This window comes from Pan troglodytes, chromosome 5 (assembly GCF_028858775.2).
Source record: "Pan troglodytes isolate AG18354 chromosome 5, NHGRI_mPanTro3-v2.0_pri, whole genome shotgun sequence".
Lineage (NCBI taxonomy): Eukaryota > Metazoa > Chordata > Mammalia > Primates > Hominidae > Pan > Pan troglodytes.
Window position 1 is genome coordinate 155,790,891 of NC_072403.2, and position 26,208 is coordinate 155,817,098.

Genomic DNA, 26,208 nt, shown 5'->3' on the forward strand with positions numbered 1-26,208 from the left:
GGTGTTTAATGCTAATACTGCTTTTGCTGTTTGTCAAAGGTTTTGATATGTTGTGTCTCTGTTTCCTTTTGTTTCAAAAATGTAAATTTTTGTCTTTTGTCATTGACCCAAAAATCATTCAGGAGCAGGTTGTTTAACTTTCATGTATTTGTATAGTTTTGAGAGTTTCTTTTTTTTTTTTTTTTTTTTTTTCCTGAGACGGAGTCTCACTCTGTCGCCCAGGCTGGAGTGCAATGGTGCGATCTCAGCTCACTGCAAGCTCCGCCTCCTGGGTTCACGCCATTCTCCTGCCTCAGCCTCTCCGAGTAGCTGGGACTACAGGCGCCCGCCACCACGCCCGGCTAATTTTTTTTATATTTTTAGTAGAGACAGGATTTCACCATGGTCTCGATCTCCTGACCTTGTGATCTGCCTGCCTCGGCCTCCCAAAGTGCTGGGATTACAAGCGTGAGCCACCGCGCCCAGCCAGTTTTGAGAGTTTCTTTTGGAATCACTTTATAGTTTTATTCCACTGTGGTCTCAGAAGATACTTGATATGATTTCAATTTCTAAAATGTACTGAGGCTTATTTTGTTGCATAACATGTTGTCTATCTTGGAGAATGTTCCATGCACTGATGAGAATAATGTATATTCTGCAGTTATTGGGTAGAATATTCTGTAAATGTCTGTAAGGTCCATTTGGTCTACAGTGATTAAGTCCAGTGCTTCTCTGTTGATTTTTCTGTCTTGATGATCTGTTTGGTGCTGTCAGTAGAGTGCTGAAGTCCCCACTATTAGTGTAATGCATCTCTTTTCTTAGGATTGTGGTATTTTCCATTGGACTGGTCCTTGTATAATTATATAATGTCTCTCTTTGTCTTTTTTAACTGTTCTTGTTTTAAAGTCTGTTTTGTTTGATATGAGAATAGCTACTCCTGCTTGCTTTTGGTTTCCATTTGCATGGAATATCTTTTTCCACTCCTTTACCTTAAGTCTATGTGAGTCTTTATGCATTAGCTGAGTCTCTTGAAGACAACAGATACTTCATCGGTGGATTTTTGTCCATTCTGCCATTCTTTACCTTTTAGGTGAAGCATTTAGGCCATTTACATTCAGCATTATTATTGAGATGTCAGGTACTGTTTTATTCTTCATGCTAGATGTTGCCCAAATACCTTGTGGGTTTTTTGTTGTTGTTTGTTTTGCTTTTTTCATTTCATTATTGTTTTATAGGCCCTGTGAGATTTATGCTTTAAAGAGGTTCTATTTTGGTGTATTTGGAGGTTTTAAGGTTTAAAGCTCCTTTTAGCAGTTCTTGTAGTGCTGGCATGGTAGTGGTGAATTCTCTCAGCATTTGTTTGTCTGAAAAAGACTTTATCTCTCCTTCATTTATGATGCTTAGTTTTGCTGGACACAGAAGTCTTGGCTGGCAATTATTTTGTTTGAGGAGGCAAAAGATAATACCCCAATCCCATCTGGTTTATAGGGTTTCTGCTGAAAAATCTGTTGTTAATCTGATATCTTTTCCTTTATAGGTTACCTGATGCTTTTGCCTCAGAGCTCTTAAGATTCTTTCCTTTGTCTTGACTTTTGATAACCTGATGACTGTTTGCCTAGGTGATTATTTTTTGTGATGAATTTCCAAGGTGTTCTTTGAACTTCTTCTTCTTCTTTTTTTTTTTTTTTAACGGAGTTTCACTTTTGTTGACCAAAGCTGGAGTGCAATGGCGTGATCTCAGCTCACTGCAACCTCCACCTCCCAGGTTCAAGCGATTCTCCTGCTTCAGCCTCCCAAGTAGCTAGGATTACAGGCACTACAGGTGTGCACCACCACACCCAGCTAATTTTTAGTATTTTTAGTAGAAACAGTGTTTCACCATGTTAGCCAGGCTGGTCTCGAACTCCTGACCTCAGGTGATCCTCACACCTTGGCCTCCCAAAGTGCTGGGATTACAGATGTGAGCTACTGCACCTAGCCTCTTTGAACTTCATATTTAGATGTCTAGATCTCTAGTGAGCTCAGGGAAGTTTTCCTCAATTATCATCACAAATATGTCTTCCAAGAAGATTTCTCTTCTTCGCCAGGAACACCAATTATTTTAGGTTTGGCTGTTTAACATAATCTCAAACTTCTTGGAGGCTTTGATCATTTAAAAGAAATGTTTTTTCTTTGTCTTTGTCTCATTGGGTTACTTTGAAAGCCTTTTCTTTAAGCTCTAAAGTTCTTTCTTCTACTTGTTTGATTCTATTGTGGAAACTTTCCAGTGCATTTTGTATTTCTCTAAGTGTGTCTTTCATTTCCAGAAGTTGTGATTGTTTTTTCTTTATGATATCTGTTTCTCTGAAGCATTTTTCCTCCATATCCTGTATTATCTTTGAAATTTATTTAAGATGGCTTTTACCTTTCTCTGGTATCTCCTTGAGTAGCTTAATAATCAGCCTTCTGAATTCTTTATCTGGCAGTTCAGAGATTTCTTCTTGGTTTGGATCCATTGCTGGGGAGCTGGTGTGGTCTTTTGGGGGTGTTATAGAACCTTGTTTTGTCATATTGCCAGAATTGCTTTTCTGATTTTTTTCTCATTTGGATACACTATTTCAGTGGAAAAATCTGGAACTCAAGGGCAGCTGTTCAGATTCTTTTGTCCCACAGGGTGAACCCTTGATGTGGTACCCTCCCCCTTTCCCTAGGAGCCAGATTGTGGTGATTGTTCTTGCTATTCTAGGTCTAGCCACTCAGCAGGGCTACCAGGCTATTGGCTGGTTCTGGGGAATGTCTGCCGAGTCCTGTGATGCAATTTGTCTTCGGGTCTACCAGCCGTGGATACCAGCACCTGTTCTGATGGAGGTGGCAGGGGAGTCAGGTAGACTCTGTGAGAGTCCTTGGTTGTAAATATGTTTACTGTGTTGTCTTTCTTGAATGCTGGTTATGCTAGCAGCGAAGTTGTCATGTGGACAGACTCGGGACCACTGGTTAGCCAGGATGTTGCAGGCAGTGGAATTAGCTGCTGTTTTTTCCTTCATTAGAGCAGGGTTGTTCTGTTATGAGTTGCTATAATGTTCTGAGTTGGTTAACCTTGAGCCAGGAGGTGGTGCTTTTGAGAGTGTGCCAGCTGCAATAGTAGAGGGGGATATAAGCTTGCTCTAATTTGGCCAGGACAAGTATTCAGGCTTCTCAGGTGATGGATGGGATCATAAAGCTCCCAAGAGTTTATGTCTTTTGTGATTCACTATTGGACCGGGTAGAGAAATACTATCAGGTGCAGGCAGGATTAGGTAGGTTTGAGCTCAGACTCTCCTTGGGTGGGGGTTGCTGTGGCCACTGTGGGGAGATCAGGGGATGGTTCTTGGGCCAATGGAGTTATGTTCCAGAGGGAATTATGGCTGCCTCTGTCACCAGGGAAGTGGGGGAAAGCTGGTAGCAACAGGCCTCACCCAGCTCCCACACAGTTGGCAAGGCCAGTCTCACTCCCACCGTGCCCTGCTAACCGTGCCAAGTTTATCTCTAGGCAGCCTGCAGCCTGGGACTCAGATCTAGTCCCAGGCTCTAAGTTTCCCCACTGAGGAAGCAAGCACTGCTTTCAGGCCACACCTTTGCCAATCTGCCACACTGTCAGCCGCATCTCCACTGTGCTTTCTGCAACAGTTCCTGTTTGCCCCCAGATTCTTCTCAAGAGGGTTTGCACCCAGTCAAAATTATTACAAAGTTCAGTTGGAAGCTTCTTCCACCCTGTGACCCCTCTCAAATTCTGCCAGTTGCCTTCCCCGAGGGCCCTTGTGAGATAGAGTCAGGGATGGCTTCCCTGGGCTTGAGCTGGAGAATGGGACTGCCTACAAGGCTTGTCCCACTGCTGCTTCTACTTTTACATTTCACAGCAAATCAATTTCAGCTCTAGGTAAGGCTAAATTCTTCTCCCATAATCTGGATTTTTCAGGTTCCTCAGTGGGGACGTGTGCTTGGAAGCAGATGTTTCCCCTCTCAGACTTTGGGAACTTATGAATTTTCACCTGTCTTGCAGAATTTGCAATAGCCTGCCACTTCTTTCAAAGGATCTGTGATTTCTTTTGTTTTTCCTGGTATGCTCCTGCAGTTGTTCCTGCAGCAAACGACCACAGAGTGAGTGTCCACATGCTGTTCTGTCCATCCAAGTGGGAGCTACATATCAGCCCTGTCCCCTATCTGCCATCTTCCCTCTCTTTCAATATGCTTTTTTAATATTATGATTTTGAATTCCTTTTCTGGCATTTCATCAATTTTTTTGTTGCAATCTGTTGCTGGAGAATTGTATTCCTTTGGAGGAGTCACATTTTCTTGCATTTTTATGTTTCTTGTGTTCTTATGCCAATATCTCTGCATCTGGTGTAACAGTCACTTCTTCCAATTTTTGAATTGGCCTTCATAGGAAAGACTTCTTCCTACATATGTATCTATAGTGATAGTTGGGTAGGGCACTTTAGCTTTGATACTGGAGCATACAGTAATTGCGTGTCCATGATTTTTTGGCTGTAATTACTATCAGTGGTGTCTATGAATTCCTTAGTGACTTAAACTGCAGTTGTTATTGGAAGCTGTGGTGAGGCTTTGCTGGGGATGGGGACACAAGGTGGGCTGGTCTTCAGGCCTCAGTGGTGGCAGCAGTAGACTGAGCCTGCCTGTCCTTGGGCCCCCAGGTAGCATACATGGGCACTGGTGTTAGCAGGTCCAGGCAGACCAATCTTTGGACCTCCAGATGGCTTGCTCAGGTGCCAGCAGTGGCGATGGTGGGTGGCTTTTCAGGTTCCTGGGTGGCATGCATGGGGTTGCCAATAACATTGATGGTGGTAGACCAACCCTCTGGCTCCTAGGCAGCATCCATAGGGTACTAGTGGTGGCAGTAGTGAGCTGGGCGGCCCCATCCTTAGTCCCCTAGGAGGAGTATGTGGACGCTGCAGATGCTGGTGGTGGTGGGCAGGGTGGGTCAATCTCCAAGTCCATGGATGATGTATGCAGGTACCAATAGGCTGAGCAGACTCACCCTCAGGCACCTGGTAGGAGTGGGTAGAAGCTGACCACAGGCAGGGTGAGTTGATCCCCAGGCCCCAACAATGCACAGAAGCACTGGTGGGCATGACACCACATGGGTCAAGCCTGTCATCAGCTTCCCAATGGTGGGCACAAGCACAGGCTGTGATGGTCAGGGCTGCTCAATCTCCAGGCTCCCAGTCAGTGTCCGTTGGTGCCAGCAGGGTGGGTGGCCCTGTCCTCAGGCCCAATGAGGGTTTGCATGGGTTTCTGTGGCAGGGGTCAGGGCAGCTCATAAGGGTCTTTTTTTTTCTTTTCATTATACAATGCTATATAAAAATAAAGGTCTTTAAAAATTGTTGTTGTTGGGTTTTTTGTTATTGCTATTAATATATTCAGATTGACAATCAGTAGTTTAGGCCACTTGGTATCACTCTTTTTTTTTTTTTTTTTTTTTTTTTTGAGACAGGATCTCTCTGTCGCCCAGGCTGTAGTGCAGTAGCTTGATCAAAGCTCTCTACAGCCTTGACTTCCTGGGTACAAGTGACCCTCTCACCTCAGCCTCCTGAGTATATGGGATGACAGGCATGTACCACCATACCCAGATAATTTTTTTTATTTGTAGAGGTGAGGTATTATGTTTCCCAGACTGGTCTTGAACTCCTAGGCTCAAGCAATCCTCCTGCCTTGGCCTCTCAAAGTATTGGCATTACAGGTGTGAGCCACTGCCCCTGTCTTCTTTTTTAAATAATATCTACTTATGGTATCATATATTATAAATCTAGTTGTTGTCTTTCGTCTAGATAGCAGTTAGCCTCCTAAAACTCGGGCTTTCATCCTTCAACTCTCTTGAGTAAAATAAGCATTTAGTACCTTGTACCTCCCACATATAACAGTTTTAAAATTCATACCAGAGGAGATACATGTGTGTACAAGTCAACAGCCTTATTGATCCCAGAGTCTTATGAGAAGACATAGCATGCACAGGAAAACTTCTAATACAAAAAGAGCACCTGGTATTAAGTGAAGTTACCGTGCCAGTTAAGCAACTGGCATATGAACTCATTTAATTCTCACAATAGCGTGAGGAGGTCGATGTACTATTCATATCTCTATTTTACAGACGAGGAAAGCACAGAGAGGTTAAGCAACATGGGCAAGCTATTTAATAGGAAGGAGCAGAGCTTTGTACGTTTTAGGAAAAATGGGTCCAAAAATATAAATATTAAGGCTATTGGTACATATTCGGAAATTATTTTAGAAAAAGAAGTGGCTCTTCTCGCATTCCTAAAAGATTCTAATGTTCAGATGGGGAATGAGTGTATAGACTAGTCAGCAAATATGTACTGGTGGCTGTTTTCTGGAGGCTTTTGTTATATGAATGATGGATATACTGGAAGGTACTGCCAAGAAGCTGCTTCTCTGAGATCTTCGTACAGAGACTAATGTCACTATGAGCACGTAGTTCTGGGATCTAGACCTGCATTGCTTTGTATATTTAGTAGTGGATTGCATTTGTACAGCTTTGCTGGTGTGGGCTCTACTTTACTTCTGGAGCCAGTGGATTTTTATCAAGTTAAGCATTTTACCTGCACTAGCATTCCATTCTTTACCTAATTTAGTTGTGTAGCAAACCTGTTGAGCATCAAAGTGTCAGTTGTGGATTCTTTGGCAGAAGTAAAACCAGTTTATGTTTCAGTAAAACTAACCTGAAAGCTCTTTCTATTCCTATGTCCTTTGAGAGTTTGATTCACAATTTCCTTGTTATTGCTCCTTCATAAAACACTGAGTAGAAAGGAGGCTTCTTAGGACAGAGGGGACTTGTTCCTTTTTTATTTTTTAACAAAAAAAAGAACCTCTGAGAATCCTGTCCCCTACGATGTGGTCAAAACTAAGCCATGGTGTGGTGTGCCCATATCCATAAACTTGTGTATCTCCATACCTAACAACGCTGCTGGGCTCAAGGGAAAAGAATACTGTTTGTGGAATGAATCCATTGTCACGTAGATAACCCCAAGCAGGGAAGGCAGCTTATGCTTCCGTAAGGCTTAGCAAAGTCTTCTCATGTGAGAGCTAGCAAAGAATTTGAAGATCCAAAATATCAGGGTCCATTTTGAAAGCTGGGGCAATAGCGGAGGGGATGTCGAAAGTCCTAGTGTATAAAGGGTGGGTCACTTGAGGTGCAGTCCAAAGTCCATGAATAAACAGAGGTTAGGGGCAGAGGAAAGAAGGCACCTGAGGTAGCCCCTGTTTTCCTTATTTGGTTATTTGTCTATAGCTACCCCACCCTCATTGCCCTCCCCACAACACTCCCCCACCTCCCACCAAAAAAAAAGGAAGAATAGAAACTTTTGAACCCATGTGGGGATTTCACAATCATGTCTTTTTTTCTTGGTAATGTTCTGCTTTGACATAATAACAAATCTGTTTATGTTTGCAAAGGATTAGCTATGGACCCTGCTTCTGGAGCAAAACTCAGACAAGGATTTAGTAAATCTTCTAAAAAAGATTAACTCCTAGAAGCCAGGTAAGAAAAAAAAAATCACCTCTAATCCAGCTGTTGCTGACCAGTTAATGACTTTTAAGAGAATGGATGCATAGTAGGCAAACTGAAGAGACATCTGGACAAACTCCAAGTTGGGTTAACAAAATGTATGCTCTTGAAACTGACTCTGCTGTTAAACGTACAGTTTAAAGAGGATATTCAGTTTTTGATTCATGACTTAATAGGAAAGGGGAATGATCCCTCACTTTTGACCTGAAAGGTTACTGCCTTTTCCCTTTTTCTAAGCACCTTACCCTCACAAAGAATAGTTCCCTGAGGGTGTGAATTGTTTGTAAAATAATTAAAAGTCTGAAGAGGCCTATGTTATTTAGCACTCTCAATGTGGAAACAAGGACATTCTAAAGTAAATGCCTCTTCTTTCTGCTTTCAGACTGCCTCCCTGAAACCCATCAGCCTGGATGGTTGCGTACCCGAGAATGCCACCTAAGGGGAAGGAACGGTAGATGTGATGTCTGTTTTTACACCCTTGATTCTTCTTGAAGCATCACTTAGAACAAGTAAAACTTGCTTCAAATTTTTATTTACTCCCTTTGAAGTTTTCAAAACAAAAGCATTAAACACATCAACCTGTATAATGCATGATTCAAATTCACTTGAAGTTTAATTGGACATTTGATGGGTTTTTAAAGACAATGTTGCTTTGATATTAGAACCTTTTTAGTAGACTAGTAATTGGAATACTAACATTATTTACTTACTAGGAAAATCTTTCTTTAACTGGCTTCATTTTATATACTAGCTGTGAAATCTCAGTTTTGATATTGGTATCTAGTAAGTATTAAATTATAGCTATTATATTTATTTTAAATGTTTATGTATATACTGTGTAGAAGTGTCTGACACATACCAGTCACACAGACCATATCTGGGAGGAAACACTGAAGTGGAAGAGAAAAGATTACCAGAATCTTCCATCCTGTGGGAAGAATGTTCTCAGTGGCCTCAAGCCATTTATTTATCATGGCCAAATCAGAAGCTATCTAATCATTTCTTTAGCACTGATTTATACAGAGCTCTGTTGAGAAGTGACTCTTCCCTTTGCAGTCTTTTTTTTTTTTTGGACACAAGATCTCACTCTGTCACCCAGGCTGCAGTGGTGCGATCTTGGCTCAAGCAGTACCTCCCACCTCAGCCTCCCGGGTAGCTGGGACCACAGGCTTGCGCCACCACAACCGGCTAATTTTTTATATTTTTTGTGGAGATGGGGTTTCACTATTGGCCAGGCTAGTCTTGAACTCTTGAGCTCAAGCCATCTGCCTGCCTTGGCCTCCCAAAGTGCTGGGATTACTGGCATGAGCCACTGTGCCCAGCCTCTTTGCAATCTTAAGGGTCAATAGACCTCTTTTTGTAGAGTCAGTTATACTTAATTCATAATTTTAAATCCAAGAACTTTTTCTTAACCTCGTAAAATTTTAATTAGAACAATTAAACCATTTCTTTCTGTCCAAATTTAAGTAGGAGAATCCCAGCCTACCCCGACTTGTAATGCGGAATATCTGAAATTCTTATGATCTGTATTTTTGGGGACTAAACTCAAAATGTTATGTTCTGTGTTCAGGAAAATCAAGTATGTGTTGTGGAACTCACAGGAGACAGTAGTAAGCCATGTAAAAGTATCTGTGGAAGCTTCTATAAATGGATATCAGGAGGTTTTAGCTGAGATGAGTTACTCCTCTTTCCCCTTTTGCTCTGGGAGATTGCTTTCCCTCTGAGAACAAAGAGGGGATATGGGAACTGACTTAAACGTCCCCAAGCAGTGGACTCCTACTAACGGAATAACTTACATCACTTTGTCTCATTTCCTCCCCGCGGGTTTCATTGTAGTTTAAAGACCCAGGTCTGTCTGGCAGCTGGGTCTCATAGATTAAATTTCCTTCTCAGTTCCAATCCTGGGTAGCTGTTTGCCCCTTAAGTGGTCATCAGCATCATTGTTAAGGACTGTGAGTGGGTCAGGTTTTCTCACATTTGACCAATAGGCTTCTTGGATAGACAGACAAACTCGTCTTCCCTTTCTCTACGTATCCCCACCCTATTTAGCAGTAAAACAAACAGAAATAGTCCTGTCAGATTTAAGGGGCATAATACGTTGAGAAAATCCCAATAAGAAATAAGTACATTTATTTCTAATTTGGCTAGAAATTAATGGTAAACACCGTTGTAAAAGTGGATCATGGTAGCCCAGGTTAGACTAAACTCTGGTGGATAGTATTCTGATCTATACATTAGAAATAAATTATGTCACATTATAGAATGATTTAAATATTGCATTTTTAGAAATAATAAGATCTTAGTGCTGTGAATTGAATGGACGCATACAAGCTTCCATCTTAAGTCATAATTATTTTACTCAAAAAAAGTGAAGTTTCTAATAGATGCTCAGTAGAGGTCAAAACAGTGGTTTCTGTGGGGGAAGTAATGACCAGGAGGGGGCATGAGGGAGCCAGGTGGAGCCGGAAGTGTTTTCTGTCTTGATCTGAGTGTACGTAGTTCATGTTGACACAGGTAGAGCTGTATGAAAAATTAATCAAGCCAAATTGCAAGATTTGAAAAGTTTATTATATGTAAGATATATGTTTACGGAAAAGCCTCTAAAAACATAAGACAATGGAGCTTTAAAAAAGGTTAGGTTTTACATCTTTAAAACTCATTAATAAGATACCAAATTCAAGAGATTATAGTTACATTGTAAAACGTAATCTTCTTTTAATAAAAGCTAATAATGACTGATGAATTACAAATGCACTTATTTATTGGTGATTACAAACAATACTTAAGAACTTAAGCAGCTTGAGTAGTAGTTTAAGCTAGACAGAGCAAAGAAAATTCTTGTTTAATATATATTTTTAATTCCAGTAATATTTTCTTAAATTCCTGTTAAAAATATAATCAATATTAAAGTCAGCAAAATGCCTTTGACTGACGCCTGGATTATTTTACCACTTAACCTGGTTACACAGTGATTTTTTTTTTTTTTTCTGTCAGATGTAACTGACAACCAGTTTAGTCTTTCTTTAAGATAAATGAAGTGATAACTCACATTGCAGCATCTTGTGGAAAATATTCAAACTACATTTAAAATGCTTCTGTAAAATGGAGAACTCTATTGCTCCACAAGAAAATGTATATGTAAAACTACAGGTTGGCTATGGTAATAGTAACTAAACTACATCCAACCCTGAAGGTAGAAAAATCCCTGAAAAGAAATACACAGCCTAGTCATAGTACATCATATAAAGGTTATTTTCTTATTTTGAAAATTCTCCCAGATTTGGAGAAATCCAAACCTTTCCATAGTTCCCTTACTAGGCAGTGCCACATAAAGTTATTTAGTTAACATTATGATCATGGCTTACGATTAAATTCCATATGACAAACACTTATATATAGCAGCCGTCATTTTGGATGTTGGTTATGACAATATTTGCAGTTTGATTACAGAACACGCGTTCATTAAATTTGGTACAAAGCATGAACACTCAGGACAGATTGGCACAATACATGCAGTTCGAGAATTCTCTTATCTCAAGCCGGTCATCACTGAATAAGCCATAGTCCCAGTCTCGTTTTCCAAATCTTTCTCATATTGTAACTGACATTTAAAATGCTTCTTAAAACATCTTCCAGAATACGAAAAATACACTTTAAAAATCAATTATCTGAATGCATGATGGAAATGAGGCAGGATGGCAGAGCCAGTGCCAGCTGAGAACACATGAGGGATGGGGGGCAGGGGGAGCTGGCCCAGGCTCACAGTGCCCATGGCAAGTGGGGGTTCTTGCTGCTGCTGCCCCAGACAGCTTAACCTGTGGGGCAGAGATTCCCCAGGCCCCAGGGCAAGAGTGCTATTCCCAAAGGTATTTTGGGTAGCAGGAGGGGGCAGCTGCCAGAAGCCCAACAGGGGGGACAGGTCCAGAGAGGCAGGTATTGTTAGGTTCACAGCATCTGCAGGCAGCTCCTTGGGCAGGTTTACTTTACCAGCATTTCCCTTAGCCAGATCAAAACCTGGGTTGAGCTTTTGAGGTGACTCAGGCTCTTGCAGAGGCAAGTCCTCAAACAAACTGATATTGCAAAAACCTTTAGTATCTGCTTTGAGGGGCAGGCTTGCAAGTGGGGAGTATGAGGTAGAAGTGGTGTTGTACTTGTGATTGGGAAGGGGTGGCGGAGGAGAGCCAGGGGATACCGAGGGGTGGAGGGAGGCCAGGGACTCTGGCAGCGGCTGCATAGGCTGGGCGACTTGTTCTGGGGGACTGAGGGTGAGGCTATGGACCTCAGCTGGCAAGCTACTTGCAAGCCCGTTCTGGGCAGAAGCTCCTAAAGGGAAAGGAGGCAAGGCAGCAGCCTTCAGTTGGAATGAAGGCGAGATGGTGTGGAAGGTGCTCAGAAGGTCTCCGGTCTGCAAGCTCTCTTTCATCAGCTCCTGTGAGTGGGTCTTCTTGGTATGCCGGGTGAGGTGATCCTTGCGCCCAAATCTCTGGGCACAGAACTGGCACAGGAAGTCCTTGCATCCTGTGTGGACCACCAGGTGGCGTCGCACATCCTTCCGGGTGTAGAAGCATCTTTCACAGTGGTCGCACTGGTGCTTCTTTTCCTTGGTTCCGCTAGGGGGCTTCTCTTCCGCATGGGCTTTGAGGTGATCCAGTAGCACCTCGGTGCTCCCTAGCTCCAGGGCACAGACCCCACAGGTGAGGTCCCCACTGCTGGCCGCATGGAGGGCCAGGTGCCTCTTATAGCCCAGCATGGTGTTGTACTTCTTCCCACACTCCTCACACCCAAAGGCCATTTTGTTGGGGTCGTGGGTCTGGAGGTGGTTTTTCAGGTGGTCTTTCCGGTTGAACGTCTTCTCACAGTGAGCACACTGGTGAGATTTCTGGGGAGAATGGGTAGCCATATGCCTAGGAGCAGAAGGAGAAATTTCACAATAGAGAGTTGTTTTAAGAGCTGAAGAAAGGTGTAGCAACAATATTATATCAAAATGTTAATAGTTTTCTCTGGGTCTTGGTATAATTTTCAAAATTCTTTCATATATTTTCCAAATATACAAACTTTTATAATTAAAAAAAGCAAGCAATACTAAAGCCATAATACATTTTTCACACCTATAAAACGTTTTTTGAGACAGGATCTGACTCTTTTGCCCAGGCTGGAGTGCAGTGGCACGATCATGGCTCACTGCAGCCTCAACGTCCTGGGCTCAAGCAATCTTCCCACCTTAGCCTCTCAAATAGCTGAACTACAGGCACACACCACCAGGCCTGGCTAATTTTTTTTTTTTTTTTTTTTTTTTAGAGACAAGGTCTCACTATACCCATGCTGGTCTCAAACTCCTGGGCTCAAGTGATCCTCCCGCCTTGGCCTCCAAAAGTGTTGGGATTACAGACAAGAGTCACTGTGCCTGGCCAGAATATTCTTAAAGAGAACATGTTTTTTTAATGTATACAGATTTCTGAACAAAGTATGCAAGTATTTAAAAATACCTGACCATGAAAAATCTTTTTCAGGAAGGGGTTAAAGGGGTCTTTTGTACTCTGGAAATTCAAGTGACTCAATTTGTCTGCTACCCAGAACCACATAAAGCCCCAGTTTTAGGTTATTGTTCCTAGTTCCTATGTTTCTGTTGTTTGAGACAAAAAGTTCAAGCCATGGACATGTGACTCTTAGGAGCCTCTTAAAAAGTCCATCCTTAACCTCAGAAAAGTGTCTAATAGGACCCTGAACATCAGCCCACTGCCTTGCTTTCAGCCTCAGCCTCTGCCTGCCATGAGATCTCACCACTGTCTTGATTTCCTTCATTCAATGCTTGACTATCAGCTCTTATCTCTGATGCTGCTGCCTGTCTCTGTTACTTCAAATTTTCCCTCTAAGCCACCTTTGACTTACTTCTTAAAGGTCACTGGTAATTTAATTGGCAAAATTCAAAAAGACTTTCTTCTTTAAATATGAAGCTGCTACTTCTAATAAGAGTTGTAAGTTTGTCTTCAACAATGGCTTCAGGGACAAGCCGTAGTCTGTCTAGTCAATTTGGAATTTCAAAATAGCTATTTTATATTTGTGAAGCAGAAATTAGTTATGGAAAGCCATCACAATTCCATCTTTTTCATAGTTCCACTGAATTGCTAACATCTAAACTCACCACTGGCTTTTAAAAACTCAGTGGTATAAGGAAACCCTGAGTTTGTCATCCCTAAGCTTTAAAAAGGTTCATTTTAATAACTAAAATGCAGAGCATTACATGTTAGCATGTCCTATGAAACAGAATCCTTCATTACAACTTGTAGCTTCATATCCCTCAGGGCAGATACCTCCTTTAGGGGTTTTGTCACGAGAGGTTAAAGCTTGTCCTAACTGACAATTTAAGTGCAGTTGTACCCTGTGAGCTTTCACGTTAGATACAGAAGATATTCTAACAACTCATTCCGTAAAAGAGATAGGATCTCTTTAAGACAGTATGTTTAAGTCAAAAGTATACTTAATTACACCTTTCAGCCAACATCTGCCCTATACTGTTTATTCCTGCCCCTTTTGTGGAGCCAGAATTGGTGAGGGGTCTACAGTAGCAGCTGTTGAGTGGAGGCCCCCACCTAGAGGCCAACTGGAAGCCAGTTCAAAAAATATAAAGCTAATCTGAATCGAACTGTCATTTTCTTAAAAATAAAGTACAACCTCATACCTCCTTCCTCTGTCACAAAACAAACAAACAAAAACAAAAAAGGCCTGCCGTGTGCATCCCTTCCCTTCCCTCCAGTACACCACAGCTTGTTTGCACATAAATGATAACATGATGGGTACCGTAAGGCAGGGACAGGAACCAATACGATGGGCATCTGAGAAACCAGATTGTGCTGGTGTTTCCACGTTCTAGGTCTATCTAAATAAATGCACAGGTTGGAGAAAGGGTTTTTAGAGCATGTTAGAGGGCAAATAGCCATGTTGTTCTGCAGGATATCCATATGTATATATATATATCGCAAGAATACATATGAAGGGGGGAGCTGGCTTACACACTCAGTATTTAAATCTTTTTTTTTTTTTTCTGGCCCAGTACTGGTGAACAGGATCCCATAGCTCTTGGGTCAGTTTGTGCCTCTCTCTTTTCTTTCATTATAGAGGACTTTCATCTGATTTGATTTCATTTATCACCCATGGATAGATCAATACCAGGTTAACGACTGCACCTGGTTATTTCCTACCCACTCTTTCCTGTCCTACACCTGTACTACCTGTAAGTGGGGCACAGTCTGACACCCCAGTAGTACTTGAGCAAGACCACTGCCTTTCAGACTTCACTAGCTCCCACACTTCTGAATTTCTTGACTCTTTCCCTTGCCTGGCATCTACTTCTTTCCCTTTTAATTTATCCCTTACTTACTCAACAATCCTGATCTAGAACATTCTCATCCTATAGCTGAAATTACTTCAACGACTTGTTTCTTTCCCTCAGTTTTTCATCTTACCTTATAACCCATGAAAACAGCTTTAGTATGTCCTAGAGTCAGTGCCCAATGCCACCATCTTTGGGTATCATCTGGATCATGTCAGTGATTTTAGAATTATTTAGAGGTTGACTGCTCACATTAGGACCTCCAACCTTGCCAAATCATCTTTTCTTGCCTGTTGTTGTCTCTAACTGGTTTCATTATATGCTGTAGTGGGACCCACACTCTGTTTTCTGGTTAAGCAAGTCAGTTATTTTTTCCTTCAACCTCTGTTGCCTCATCATCCTTTTTTTGAGATGCAGTCCCACCCTGTCACCAGGCTGAAGTGCAGTGGCTCGATGTCAGCTCACTGCAACCTCCGCCTCCCCGGTTCAAGCGATCCTCCTACCTCAGCCTCCCGAGTAGCTGGGATTACAGGCGTGTACCACCACGCCCAGCTAATTTTTTGTATTTTTAGTAGAGACGGGGTTCCACCATGGTGGCCAGGATTATCTCGATCTGTTGACCTCATGATCCACCCACCTCGGCCTCCCAAAGTGCTGGGATTACAGGCATCATCTTTTTTTTTAAAAGCAAAACCGAAAGCATCCTGCCATCTCACACTCTTCCAGTCCTTTACCATATCACTGCTTCAGGCAAGAGAGGCGAGAGGCAAGAAATGCTGGGGGCTGAGGCAGGGAAGGCGGTTCTTGCATAAAGTACACTGACAGCTTCCCTTTTCCTTGCTAAGAACAACTACCTTCTAAACATGACTTAAGACTTCTTTTTCAGCGCAGTTTACCATAGTAAATTATTTCTCGGAACATGCGGGGTACTGATTCTACCCCTGTCATATCCAAATACACATACACTCAGGTCCTGCGGTCCACCCTGTGGACCACATGTGTATGAAAAGTCAGCCTTCAGTATACACAGGTTTCACACCCTGCAAATACTGTACTTTCAATCTGCATTTGGTTGAAAAATATTTGTGTATAAGCGGACCCGCGCAGCTCAAACTCATGTTGTTCAAGGGTCAACTGTAATCCCAATAGTTCTACTCCACTAATTCTTCTTTTCTAAACATTGATCTCTTCTATGTGTCTCAGTCTTTATCCACAGTTTTAGTGTCCTCACTGTGACTCAGTTGCAGCCAGCGCTGCTCTCATGTTTGGGTAAGGACGCTTACCCTACGCACACGCAAGAAGCTTCATGCAAAACAGGGAGCGTCTGCAACAAACTCATGCACGTGATCAGCATTCAATACTTCTACTCGTGACAGCTAGAGGGAGGCCCATGTATAGAAGACATTTGAATTTTAAAATATGTAAGCATTTGCAGGCTAATTTTTAAAACCAACTTATTACATTACATTATGTATAACAGTGGTATTCTTAAGGGCCAGGAGCATAATTTCCATCTTTTCAATTCTTTCAAGTGCCTTCCTCCAGGGTCACTCCAAGATTTCATAATGTGGTCTATGGTAATACCAGTCAGATGGAAAATCTCACTTGCTAAAGCCTGGCTCTCTCCAGGCGTTTGTATGTGAACAGTCAAAGTTGAAACTTCAAAGTTTATTTCGTGAAATTAAGGGCAAATGGTGCATTTCCCTTAACCAAGTATCAAAAGCAGCACGTGTGAGTGGACGCGCTATGTGTGTGGCTCTGAGTGTGCACAGACACAACACACACCATGCTCATTACCAGTCCCAGTACTGTGCAGCACAGCCACTGCATGTACATGGAGTCTTTCCTGTGATATTAAAAAGATCCACTGGCGGCAGAAACGATAGCTAATGTATTCATTTCCCTCATGGAAGTAGGTACCTAACAGGCACTCAATAAATAACTTAGACTAAATGTAATTTTTTTAAAAGACTCATCTGCTAAAACAGTGCTTTTTATCCTTTGGTGTATCATGGGTGCCTTTAAAACTGATCAAATGCACATGCTGCTCATCTGCATACCCACCTGAACTCCACTTACTAGGGTGGCTTTCCACCCAAGTTGAGAAACTGTGTTCCAAACATTTAAACTTGGAGATGTCTCCTCCTAGCTTCACTCTCAGGACCTGGACCAGCCCCCACATTTCATCCCTGGACTCTGAGAGCAGGTTTCAAATCAGCCTTCCTGCCACTTCTTCAAATTATTATCTGAGTCCTCTTTCTAGGATACTAAACGAATCATATTTCTTCACTACTTATACACCTGAACGAGACAAACCCTCTCAGACAGAGGTAAGGCCTGCTATACGTGGCTTCCTTCCTGCCTGCACTTTTAGCCTCATCTGCTCCTCCTCGGATAGTACCCTCTGTACATGGGTGCTTTAAGGCCAAGACTTATGGCTTTCCCAGAACCTCCTCTCTGCCTCCTCCTCTTTCATTGTGTCACAGCTTAAAGATTGTCCCCATCTGAGAAGCCCTCCCAGGTTTCATCAGGCAGTGAAGAACAACTTCTACCACCTGTATAGCTCTGTCAAAGCAGTGAGGTTGCATTTTAATTGTCTTTTCCTATTTCTCCAGCCATGGGGAGAGGCCTGGTATATTGTAGGTGCACAAAAAATCTCTGTTGAAAGAATGAACTGACACTGCACAACAAGACTGTCACATAAAACCACAGGAATCACTGGATGCAGATTTCAAGAATCCCTCAAAGGCTAAAATGCATCCATATCCTGTGTCCCTTTCCCCTTGCATCGTGTGGTCTGAGGGCTAGAAAAGCCATTTAAACGTACTTCTAAAAGTGCATACCTTTGCCAAAGCCTCTCACCTCATCAATTTATATCTGGAAACAAAGGCTTTGCCACAGTCAGGCTGCACACACTTGTACGGCCGCTCCCTGGAGTGGGAATAATTGTGAATCGTGAACTTCTCCAGGGTGAGGAACGTCTTGCCACATAACTGGCAGGGGAACGTGGCCATGGGCTTTGCTTCTCACACCTTCCTTTTCAGATGTGCTGACCAAATGCTGTGCCATTTAAGCACAAACAGAACGATGGTGCTGGGCACATCAGCAGAGTCCCTGCAGCTGAACTCCAGACCACGGGAGAGGCAGCATCGTGGGCCTGGTTCTACCCAGACATGGACCTCTCAGCTGTCACTAGCTTTGCTTCCTGCTTTCACACATCCCAGTTTACATGCAGTCTCAAGCTGAGGGGAGAAAGTCTGAGGCACAGGTGCGATTCAGGAGCAGAAAGGTAATCTGCATCACTATAGCTGGGGCATGTCCTGGGTCCCCCGGATTGGCTGTGGAGAGAAGAGGAACAGTTTTCTTGCATTAGCCATTTGAAAACAATGCTTTTCCTCCCTGACCGCTTCAGAATCAACTACCCACAATCAACACGTTCCTTTAAATGGTGCTCATGGAACACAATTCTCCATGTGAGAGGGCCATCTGCATACAAATCTACACTTTTGGCTTCTCAGAGGGTGAGGAGTCAAGCACTGATGGCCAGTGGAGTACACTTTCCCTCTGGTAAGGAGAGTTCTTTCCACGGATCCAGTATTATCTATTTCAGGTCAGTGTGAAGCTCCGTTGACCAAAGAGAAAAACAACAACAACAACAACAACAACAACAACAACAACAAAAACCTCCCTCAGTGTGTTCAAGTGTTTTTACTGGTCCATAAACAAAAATCACCCACACTTATTCAAACCATGGGCTCTTCCTCATCACTCATTGTTGGCATAACATTAGTTGCTTATCACACCTGTTTAAACTTCCAGAGGATAAGAAATAATTTGTATACACCTAAGTCAATTTGTTTGTAAGATTACTCTGCAGAAGGGCTGATATAAACAGAATGTGCGTGAAGCTAGTCTAGTCTAGTTGCACTGATGTGGTGGCACAAAGCTGATAGCTCAGGAACCAGCCCAGGCCACGTTCAGATTTGTAGGCACCACCCTCTAGTAAGTTCTACTAATCTCTTCCTTTTTTGTTTATGGACCTTTCTTCATTCCCTGGCCCTACCCTGGAGGGCCCATCCAGCTACCTGCTGGTAGGCCACTTCCAGGAGATGGGCCTACTGCCTCCTCAAACCCAACTTGTCTCAAACCCAAATCATTATCACCCTTCTGACTCAGCCAGAGTCACCAAAAACCAGGTTCTTCTTTTTCTACCAATTGGCCATCATTGGAGGAACCTGAAGTGTCTGAGGCTGCATCATGAACAATACTCCACTTACTAGGGTGGCTTTCCACCCAAGCTGAGAAACTGTGTTCCAAAAATTTACACTTGGAGATGTCTCCTCCTAGCTTCACTCTCAGGACCTGGACCAGCCCCCCACATTTCATCCCTGGACTCTGAGAGCAGGTTTCAAATCGGCCTCTACCTGCCACTACCTGCCAGGGTAAAGCCCTGGATCACTACTACCACCCTGTGCTATTCTAGAGAGAGATTCTCAGGTGGGTAAATGCTCACCTTTCAAGTGCCAATACTTAAAAAAAATTAAGAGTACTGTATGCTTAGGTGAAGTACACTTGAGTAGCTTTTGTCCACAGGCCAGCATTTGCTGAACTTTGCCAGTAAGCAGGGCACTTCATGGTAAACTGACCAATTGCAGTGAGTCTTTAAAGCCCTCCCTGCTCCTTGCAGTCATTTATTGCCATGTCTCTAGAGTTGCTCTTTATTGTTAAAAGTTAATTTTTACTTACCTTTTTGGTTACTTTCAGATCAGAAAGTATGAGTCTAACTAGATGAAACTTTATTGTAATAACAGTTTAAACATGTTTAAATATAGCATTATGTAGCACACAGACATAACCAAACACATATTCCTTTTCTAACCAGCAAAAATTCCAGGAAACTTGTAGAGTTCCTCATCTTCTGTTGTAGATGTTTTCAGTGTCTGGACAGAGTTCGCGGTACCAAGCAAATACCCCTCACCATCCTGCCTCACCCACTTGGAAACTTGAAAGCTGACTCAGGCACTTTTGGTCAGCACTAATCCAAACCAGGGGACACACAGGAGTCCTCGGCCAGCACCTTGGCACCACACCTTTCTGACGGCTGTGATTCTAGCAGCACACACAACCTCTGCAATTATGTGTGACTTTAACTAATTACCTGTCCTGGCTCTGCCCAAACCCCTTTCCCCCAACCCCTGGTTCCCTTCCAGTATTCTAGTTCATGCCTGAGGCCCTATCTTGAGGAGTCCTCAACAGCCCTGGTCACAAACAAAATAACTCCTTCTAGGAATTCTATTCCGCCTGCCGAGTTTGCTCTGCTAGGTATCATGATCTGTTCTACTTCTCACCCAGCCTAAGTTTGGCCATAATACCGGCCCAGCTATAAAACACACTCATTCACTTAGAATTGCTCTGTGTTCTTTCTAGGTTTATTAAAAAAGACTAACACACACAGAGTATGAAGTTTGAAAATGCATCTTTTTCTCATTCCCTTTATAGCTGAACTCAAAATAGCACTCGTCCCACTCGCCCCTTCAGAGAAGGAGCTGCTTTGTTGGGGAAGGTTTTACATTTCTCTCACCTACTTAACACCCTGCATATACACTTTTCTCAACTTATCTCAGTAAGTTGATTCTCCCCAATTCTTGCTTTATGAGATGACTGGCATGTCCAACAGAACTTTCTGCAATGATGGAAATGTTACAGATGTGATGGCTACTGAGCACTCAAAATGTGCCTCTGAGAAACTGAAACTTTTACTTTATTTAACTTTAATTTAAATTGCCACATAGTGCCAGTGGCTGCTGTACTGGACGGCACAGGTAGACTCTTGGTATTCCCATCAAAGGAGAGGAAGGCAAGGCTGTGCTTTCCTTGGACACAACTGTGCTACTGATTCAGCCTCAGGTGTTTACCCTGAAGCTATAAATCCAGCCACTTGTTCTGTGAATCCAGTGGAAAGATTCCCCAGTTCAAATTCCAGCTTACCCATGTTATCTGTGTCCTGAGTTTCAGTTTCCTCATTTGTGATAGTTACCTGATGTATGTAAACAGGCTGCTGGGACAATCGACTGAGACAAAATGGATCTGAAAGCACACTGTAACCTAAATAAACACCCTACAAATAGGCAGTATTTATGAAACACTGGAATTAAAAGTACTATAGAAACATGTGTCAATGTACAGCTCATGTTCTAACCATTTAGCTATGGATGTAACGGGAAAGAGACACATTCTCTCCCTATGGATACTACACCATATCAATTATACTGGAAAGAAGTGGCAGTGTGGACAACACACGTGTAGAAAGGACACAAGAGATGGCAAGTAAAACGCCTGCATTCTTTCTCAGCAGATGTAAACCTTGACTCATTGCTTACCAAACACACTAGGAGTACAAAGAAAAAAATAAAGCTTATTCAATTGAAAAACTTGCCCTTTGGCACTGAATGAGGTTTTCCAGATCTCTTTCCAGCCACTTCTTCCCAAGATTCAAAAGTCCAGCAGTCATGGACATCACCCATGCCTACATTTCCCCTGAGCCCTCAAAGATGAATGGGACAATCCGAGCATTAGACATGGCCATGGTTTAAAGGTGAGGCACATTTCCTCCAACTTCAAGTTTCCCTCAAAGACTAAAACACAAAGTCTCTTGTTTTTATCCTTATTTCATGAATATCTTTTTCCCAAGGCTTTGAGTTCCAGGTCTGTGTGTTTAATATACCTAGCCTAATACTAATTGCAAAGTTGGTCCTCAGAACTGTTAGTTATATAATAGTGAACATTCTTTAATTTCTTCAGAGAGTCCTTAATGAACTCAAATTCATAATTTTTAATCACCGTAACTATGTATTTCTTCAATATGGGCCTTAGAATACAAATATTTGTTTTCATGATATAATAATAAACTTCTGTAAAAACAAGACTGTCTACCCCAACAGACTATAAATGCTTTGTGGCTGAGGGTCAAAGCTTAGCTATTAAAAAACAACAACAACAACAACAACAACAAAAACTGTGGATATATACAACATCTCTCATCACCATGCACTTGATCAGTTTAAAGGCTGTTTACTGACGAGTCCAATCTTTGGTTGAAACCCAATGCACTTTCTGGCCACATCCTTAAAACAATTTATGACAACTTTCTATTATCTGGCAGGCCACCAATGATCCTAACAGAACTTACAGAGCAATGGTCCTGATGCAAGTCATTCTGTTCTGTGACTTGACATAGAAATTGCATTTGAGTCTTAAATACGGTGCTATTTCAACACCTGTCACCCTAGAAAGATAGTAAGTCTTACCCCAAAACATCTCAGGACATAATTTTCAGTCCCCTTGATTCTAAAAATACTGAGTGAGTGATACAGATCTGCCAGTATGCCAAAGAAGGCTTGTGCCATCTGCTTCGTTCTGCTCATGTTGATTATTTTGGGGATGAGAGAGGATCAGACGGGAAGAAGAACATATATATATATGGTAACAGCCAGGAAAGACTGTGTTCCCAGGGGACAGGGGTATACGAGGGTGGAGAGGGGAGTCAGAACACAACTGTAGTTCCAGGACTTCTCCAATGCTACGTAACACATCATCTAATGGGGCACAACTGCTTTACAACATTCTTAAAATAAACTGTGACTTCTGGCATCTATTTCCATTGTCCTCAGTGACACAATCAATGCAAGGCCCATTTCTGAGAGGAAACTGAATTTCCACTTTTGGTCTTCCAACACGGGTGTTTTTCTCAATATCAGTTCTTTGAAGGACTTTGGTAGCAGTCTCTATCAAATTTTAAAAAGCTATTTAGAAATGTCATCAGGAGAAAGATGATATCCAGAACCTCCAGGTAGTCATGGCTGCCATGGCTGCAGACCTCACTCCCATCATGGCCGGAAGGCAAGGCCAAGGATCACTCCACTTGCTGTTTCCTTAAAGTGCTACGTTCTCTCACGCTTCTGGCTTTCTCCCTCCTGGAATGTCCTGGGAACCCTTGTCTACCTGGCAAACTTCTACTTTTCTCTGTCACTCCCAGGCAGAGGCACGAGTTCCTCCTCCACACGGTGAGGTGTTTACTCAATGGCCCAGTAGAGATCTCCACCTTAATATGTTTGAAGAGCTTTCACTCTAGTTTATCCTCATTGTAGGAAGCACTACCTGCCCTTCTATTCTGCTCTGAGAGAGCCACCTGCTGAGCCATCAGGTTTGTTGCCTATAGATTCTTTTCAGCTGTCACCTTGAAAGACTGAATTTTGTTAACCCAGTGACTAAGCTCTTACTTTCTAAGAAATGAGGCTTAAGATAAACAAGAAAGACAAAGTGAATTATTGCTCTAATATTCAGGAAGAAAATTGAGAAAGCTGTCCAGATGATTATGCTACAGCTTTGGAACATCAAATCCACATCCTAGCCAGAACATCTGAAAAGGGACAGGGTGTGTTCTGTTTACAAGTAGTGTAATATCTGGTTAAAGATGGCCAACTGAATAAAAGCATGTAGCTCTAGTCTCTCCGAAAATTCTACTAAAACAGTAATAGTGGGATTTTCCTAAAACACAGCCTAATATAAAAGGGAGAAAACAACAAATTTTGGAAGCTGAAAAGCAGGTAAACAAGCAGTGATCGACTTGGCCATCCTAAGAAAGCTAAAGTTTAAGCCAGCATTAAGAGGCAACAAACAACCTGCTAAACCCTGAAGCATCTACCATATGTCTCTGCAATTTGGTACAGTAGGTACTTCTGGAAGTGAGGATGGAAACAGGTATGAAAGCAGCAGGTGAAAGTCTGTTAGTGAAGCACTGAGCCCTCCTGACCTCTCCTGATGCCTGCAGTGGGGTGCCTGCCCTTCCTTCCCCTAGCACAAGTGCTCGCTATGGAGACTGTATGCAAGTGGGGGAGTAGCCTGACACAGGGTGAATGTCCTCTCTCTCAGGGCAGGAGGATGGAGGAGTCTTCCCTGGGAAGCTGACCAGCCCAAGAGAAAAGAGCAAACCATAAGGACAAAGGGGGTTTCCTCCAGGGGTCGCCACCTTACCCTATACAAGGCCCCAGCTGACAAGCCCCACCTAAGTATACAAAGCTCCCATCAGCTCTTTACTGGCTTGACTCACAAATTAGTAGGCCAAGGATCACCAGAAATCAGAGGAAGGCACTTACTAGGGAAAACTGACACAAAAACTAACGGGGAAAAAAAGACTACGGGGGGAAGGAAACTTCAAAAATAATAATCATTAATATCCTAGAGAGAACAGAGGTCCTTAAAAGAAGAGCAGGATATTATTTTTTAAAGAAGACAACACCAACAAAAAGGCAGTGGCAGTGCAAGACCCCAGGGGCTGGGACAGGCATTTGAGTCAAACTTGCAAGGGGAACACTTGAGAACCCAGAGAGCATCTGAGAGTCAACACCATGAGGCAACCTCTTATAACTCAGCTAATATAATCCAGAGACTAACATTCATTGACTAAATGGTTAAAATATGTATCATTTCACCAAGAAACATGAAAGGAGAGGAGATGATTTTTAAACTAACAAAACAGAGTATACAATCTTCATCACATGACTAAGTTACCTATTATCATTGCTTGCATGAAACATTCATGTATTAGAAGTCATGGATAATATGATACAGTAAGACAATAAACTAATGAAAGGCATAAAATTGGAATGGAATAATTATTTCTTTATTTGCAGAGGAATGTCGATATAGAAAATCCCAAAGAATCCACACACAAGATTAGAAAGCCTGGCAAGGTGTTTGGTTATAAAAATCAAACTACACAAACAGCTGCATTTCTAAATATCCACAAACAGAAATATAGTTTAAATACCATCATATTAGCCAAAAAATAAAGACAGGTAACTAGTGCCCAGCCAAAGGGAAAGAGACAATATGCAAGACTGGAATCATGGACAGGATATATTCAAAGATGTGTTTCCTCAGGAATGAATGGACAGAATACAATTACATTGCTCTATAATGACATATGCATGAGAACAGATAAATAGAAGTGAAAATCATTACTAAAACTTGAGGTGGTGGTTGTCTAGGCAGTGACCATCTCTTGCTTGGGAGATCAAGAAAGGTGTCACAGAGAAGTAAAAGTTGAAGCTAACGTAGAAGTTTACAACGTGTTCAAGAGGGAGGTGGTCTATTTCAGGCCAAGGGAATGAATCCAACCACCTGGAGAATAAGTGGTTCAGTAAGACTGGAATACAGGTGCAGATGTGGGCAAAGGAGAAAACAGGCTAGAGAGATGGAGAATCGTGAAGGGTCCATTGTACAAGGGGAAGGTGGGCTTTTTTGTCATAAATTGTTTTTAGCAGATTGATCTATTTAGTCAAGTCCAGCCACAAACTCTTGAATTTATGTGGAGATGCAGTGAGGAGGGCGGGAAGAGAAGAGGTAGAAATAGGTAGAGAATGCCAATAAAATGCTGTGAGGAATGGGAAGAGGCAGTGGGGAAAGCCTCAGCCCGTGAATGTGAGCCTCAAAGGGCCACAGAAAACTGACAAAACCAAACTACCAAGGGGAAAGGACGACCCAGGCGCTCACCACCAGGGAGCTGGGCAATGGGGACCCATCAGAAGCAGTGGACTTGCCACCAGATTTCACTTTTTGATGGTAACTCTGGCAGGGACATATAAGACATGCTGGAGGGTGGTGGGCTGGATAATGAGATCATTTAGGCTTCTGCCAGATCTCAGAAGAGAGAACACAGGCCTGCACAAGGAGAGAGGGCAGGTTCCAGTGACACTGTAAACAGAATAACTGGATTAGGACTGAGGTTAGGGGAAAGAGGGAATGGTGGTGGCAGAGAGAGGTTTTCTTCTGCATCCCAGAAGAAAAACTCAGCAAAAAATAAGCGTTAGGAGTTCATTTTTAGACATGCTGAGCTTAATGGTGCCTAATGGGCATTCGGGCCAGCAAGGAGATGTGAAGCGTGGAGTGGCTGAGGAGCTCTTCTAGTCTAGGGAAGCGGATGCCTTTTTGAACCTAACTTATACAGGCGATTTTATAAGTTACTCTGAGCTTTCCATGGGTGGCCTCATATCCTGTCAGTGACTCACGTGTTCAACCTTGATCACCAATGTTTTCCTCCTAGAGTGGTTTGGTCAAGTGGGCTAGCCCTGGGGGTAAGGAGGAATTTGTTTTCTTTATGGCAGGCTGCAGCTAGACTGAGACTCCCTTAGGTCATCTACTCTGCACTGTAGCCCGGATGGAAGCAGGCTTGTGGGGGCATGGAATTCTCAGAGCTCCAAAGACAGCAGCAGCCTTCTGCCTCAAAATCCCCCCAGCATCTCTTGGATAAGATGGTCTACTGACAGGCCTATGGTGATAAAAA

At 42.6% G+C, this 26,208-nt stretch overlaps 2 protein-coding genes across 52 annotated transcripts in view; one reads left to right on the forward strand and one right to left on the reverse strand.

Annotated features, from left to right (window-relative positions):
* Nucleotides 1-26,208, forward strand: part of ZC2HC1B (zinc finger C2HC-type containing 1B) — a 101,589-nt gene that overhangs the window by 65,481 nt on the left and 9,900 nt on the right. Inside the window, exons 7-8 of one of the 2 annotated variants that reach the window (XR_010158219.1) lie at nucleotides 7,423-7,507; nucleotides 7,917-8,043. Coding sequence is in view for 1 of the 2 variants with exons in the window: in XM_518779.7 (XP_518779.4) it covers nucleotides 7,423-7,493 (71 nt within the window). In the remaining variant the exon portion in view is untranslated. Of the gene's footprint in view, nucleotides 1-7,422; nucleotides 7,508-7,916; nucleotides 8,122-26,208 lie in introns of those variants that run through there. The other variant, XM_518779.7, reaches the window with a different exon arrangement.
* PLAGL1 (PLAG1 like zinc finger 1) overlaps nucleotides 10,081-26,208 on the reverse strand; it is a 124,334-nt gene continuing 108,206 nt past the window's right edge. For 30 of the 50 annotated variants that reach the window (XM_063813530.1, XM_063813525.1, XM_016956424.4 and 27 more), the window contains 2 exons: nucleotides 17,727-18,202; nucleotides 10,081-12,438 (listed from right to left, as the gene is read on the reverse strand). In XM_063813530.1, coding sequence (XP_063669600.1) covers nucleotides 11,199-12,438; nucleotides 17,727-17,878 — 1,392 coding nt within the window. In that variant the 5' untranslated portion in view covers nucleotides 17,879-18,202 and the 3' untranslated portion in view covers nucleotides 10,081-11,198. Of the gene's footprint in view, nucleotides 12,439-17,726; nucleotides 18,203-26,208 lie in introns of those variants that run through there. The other 20 variants (XM_063813553.1, XM_063813555.1, XM_063813554.1 and 17 more) reach the window with 2 other exon arrangements.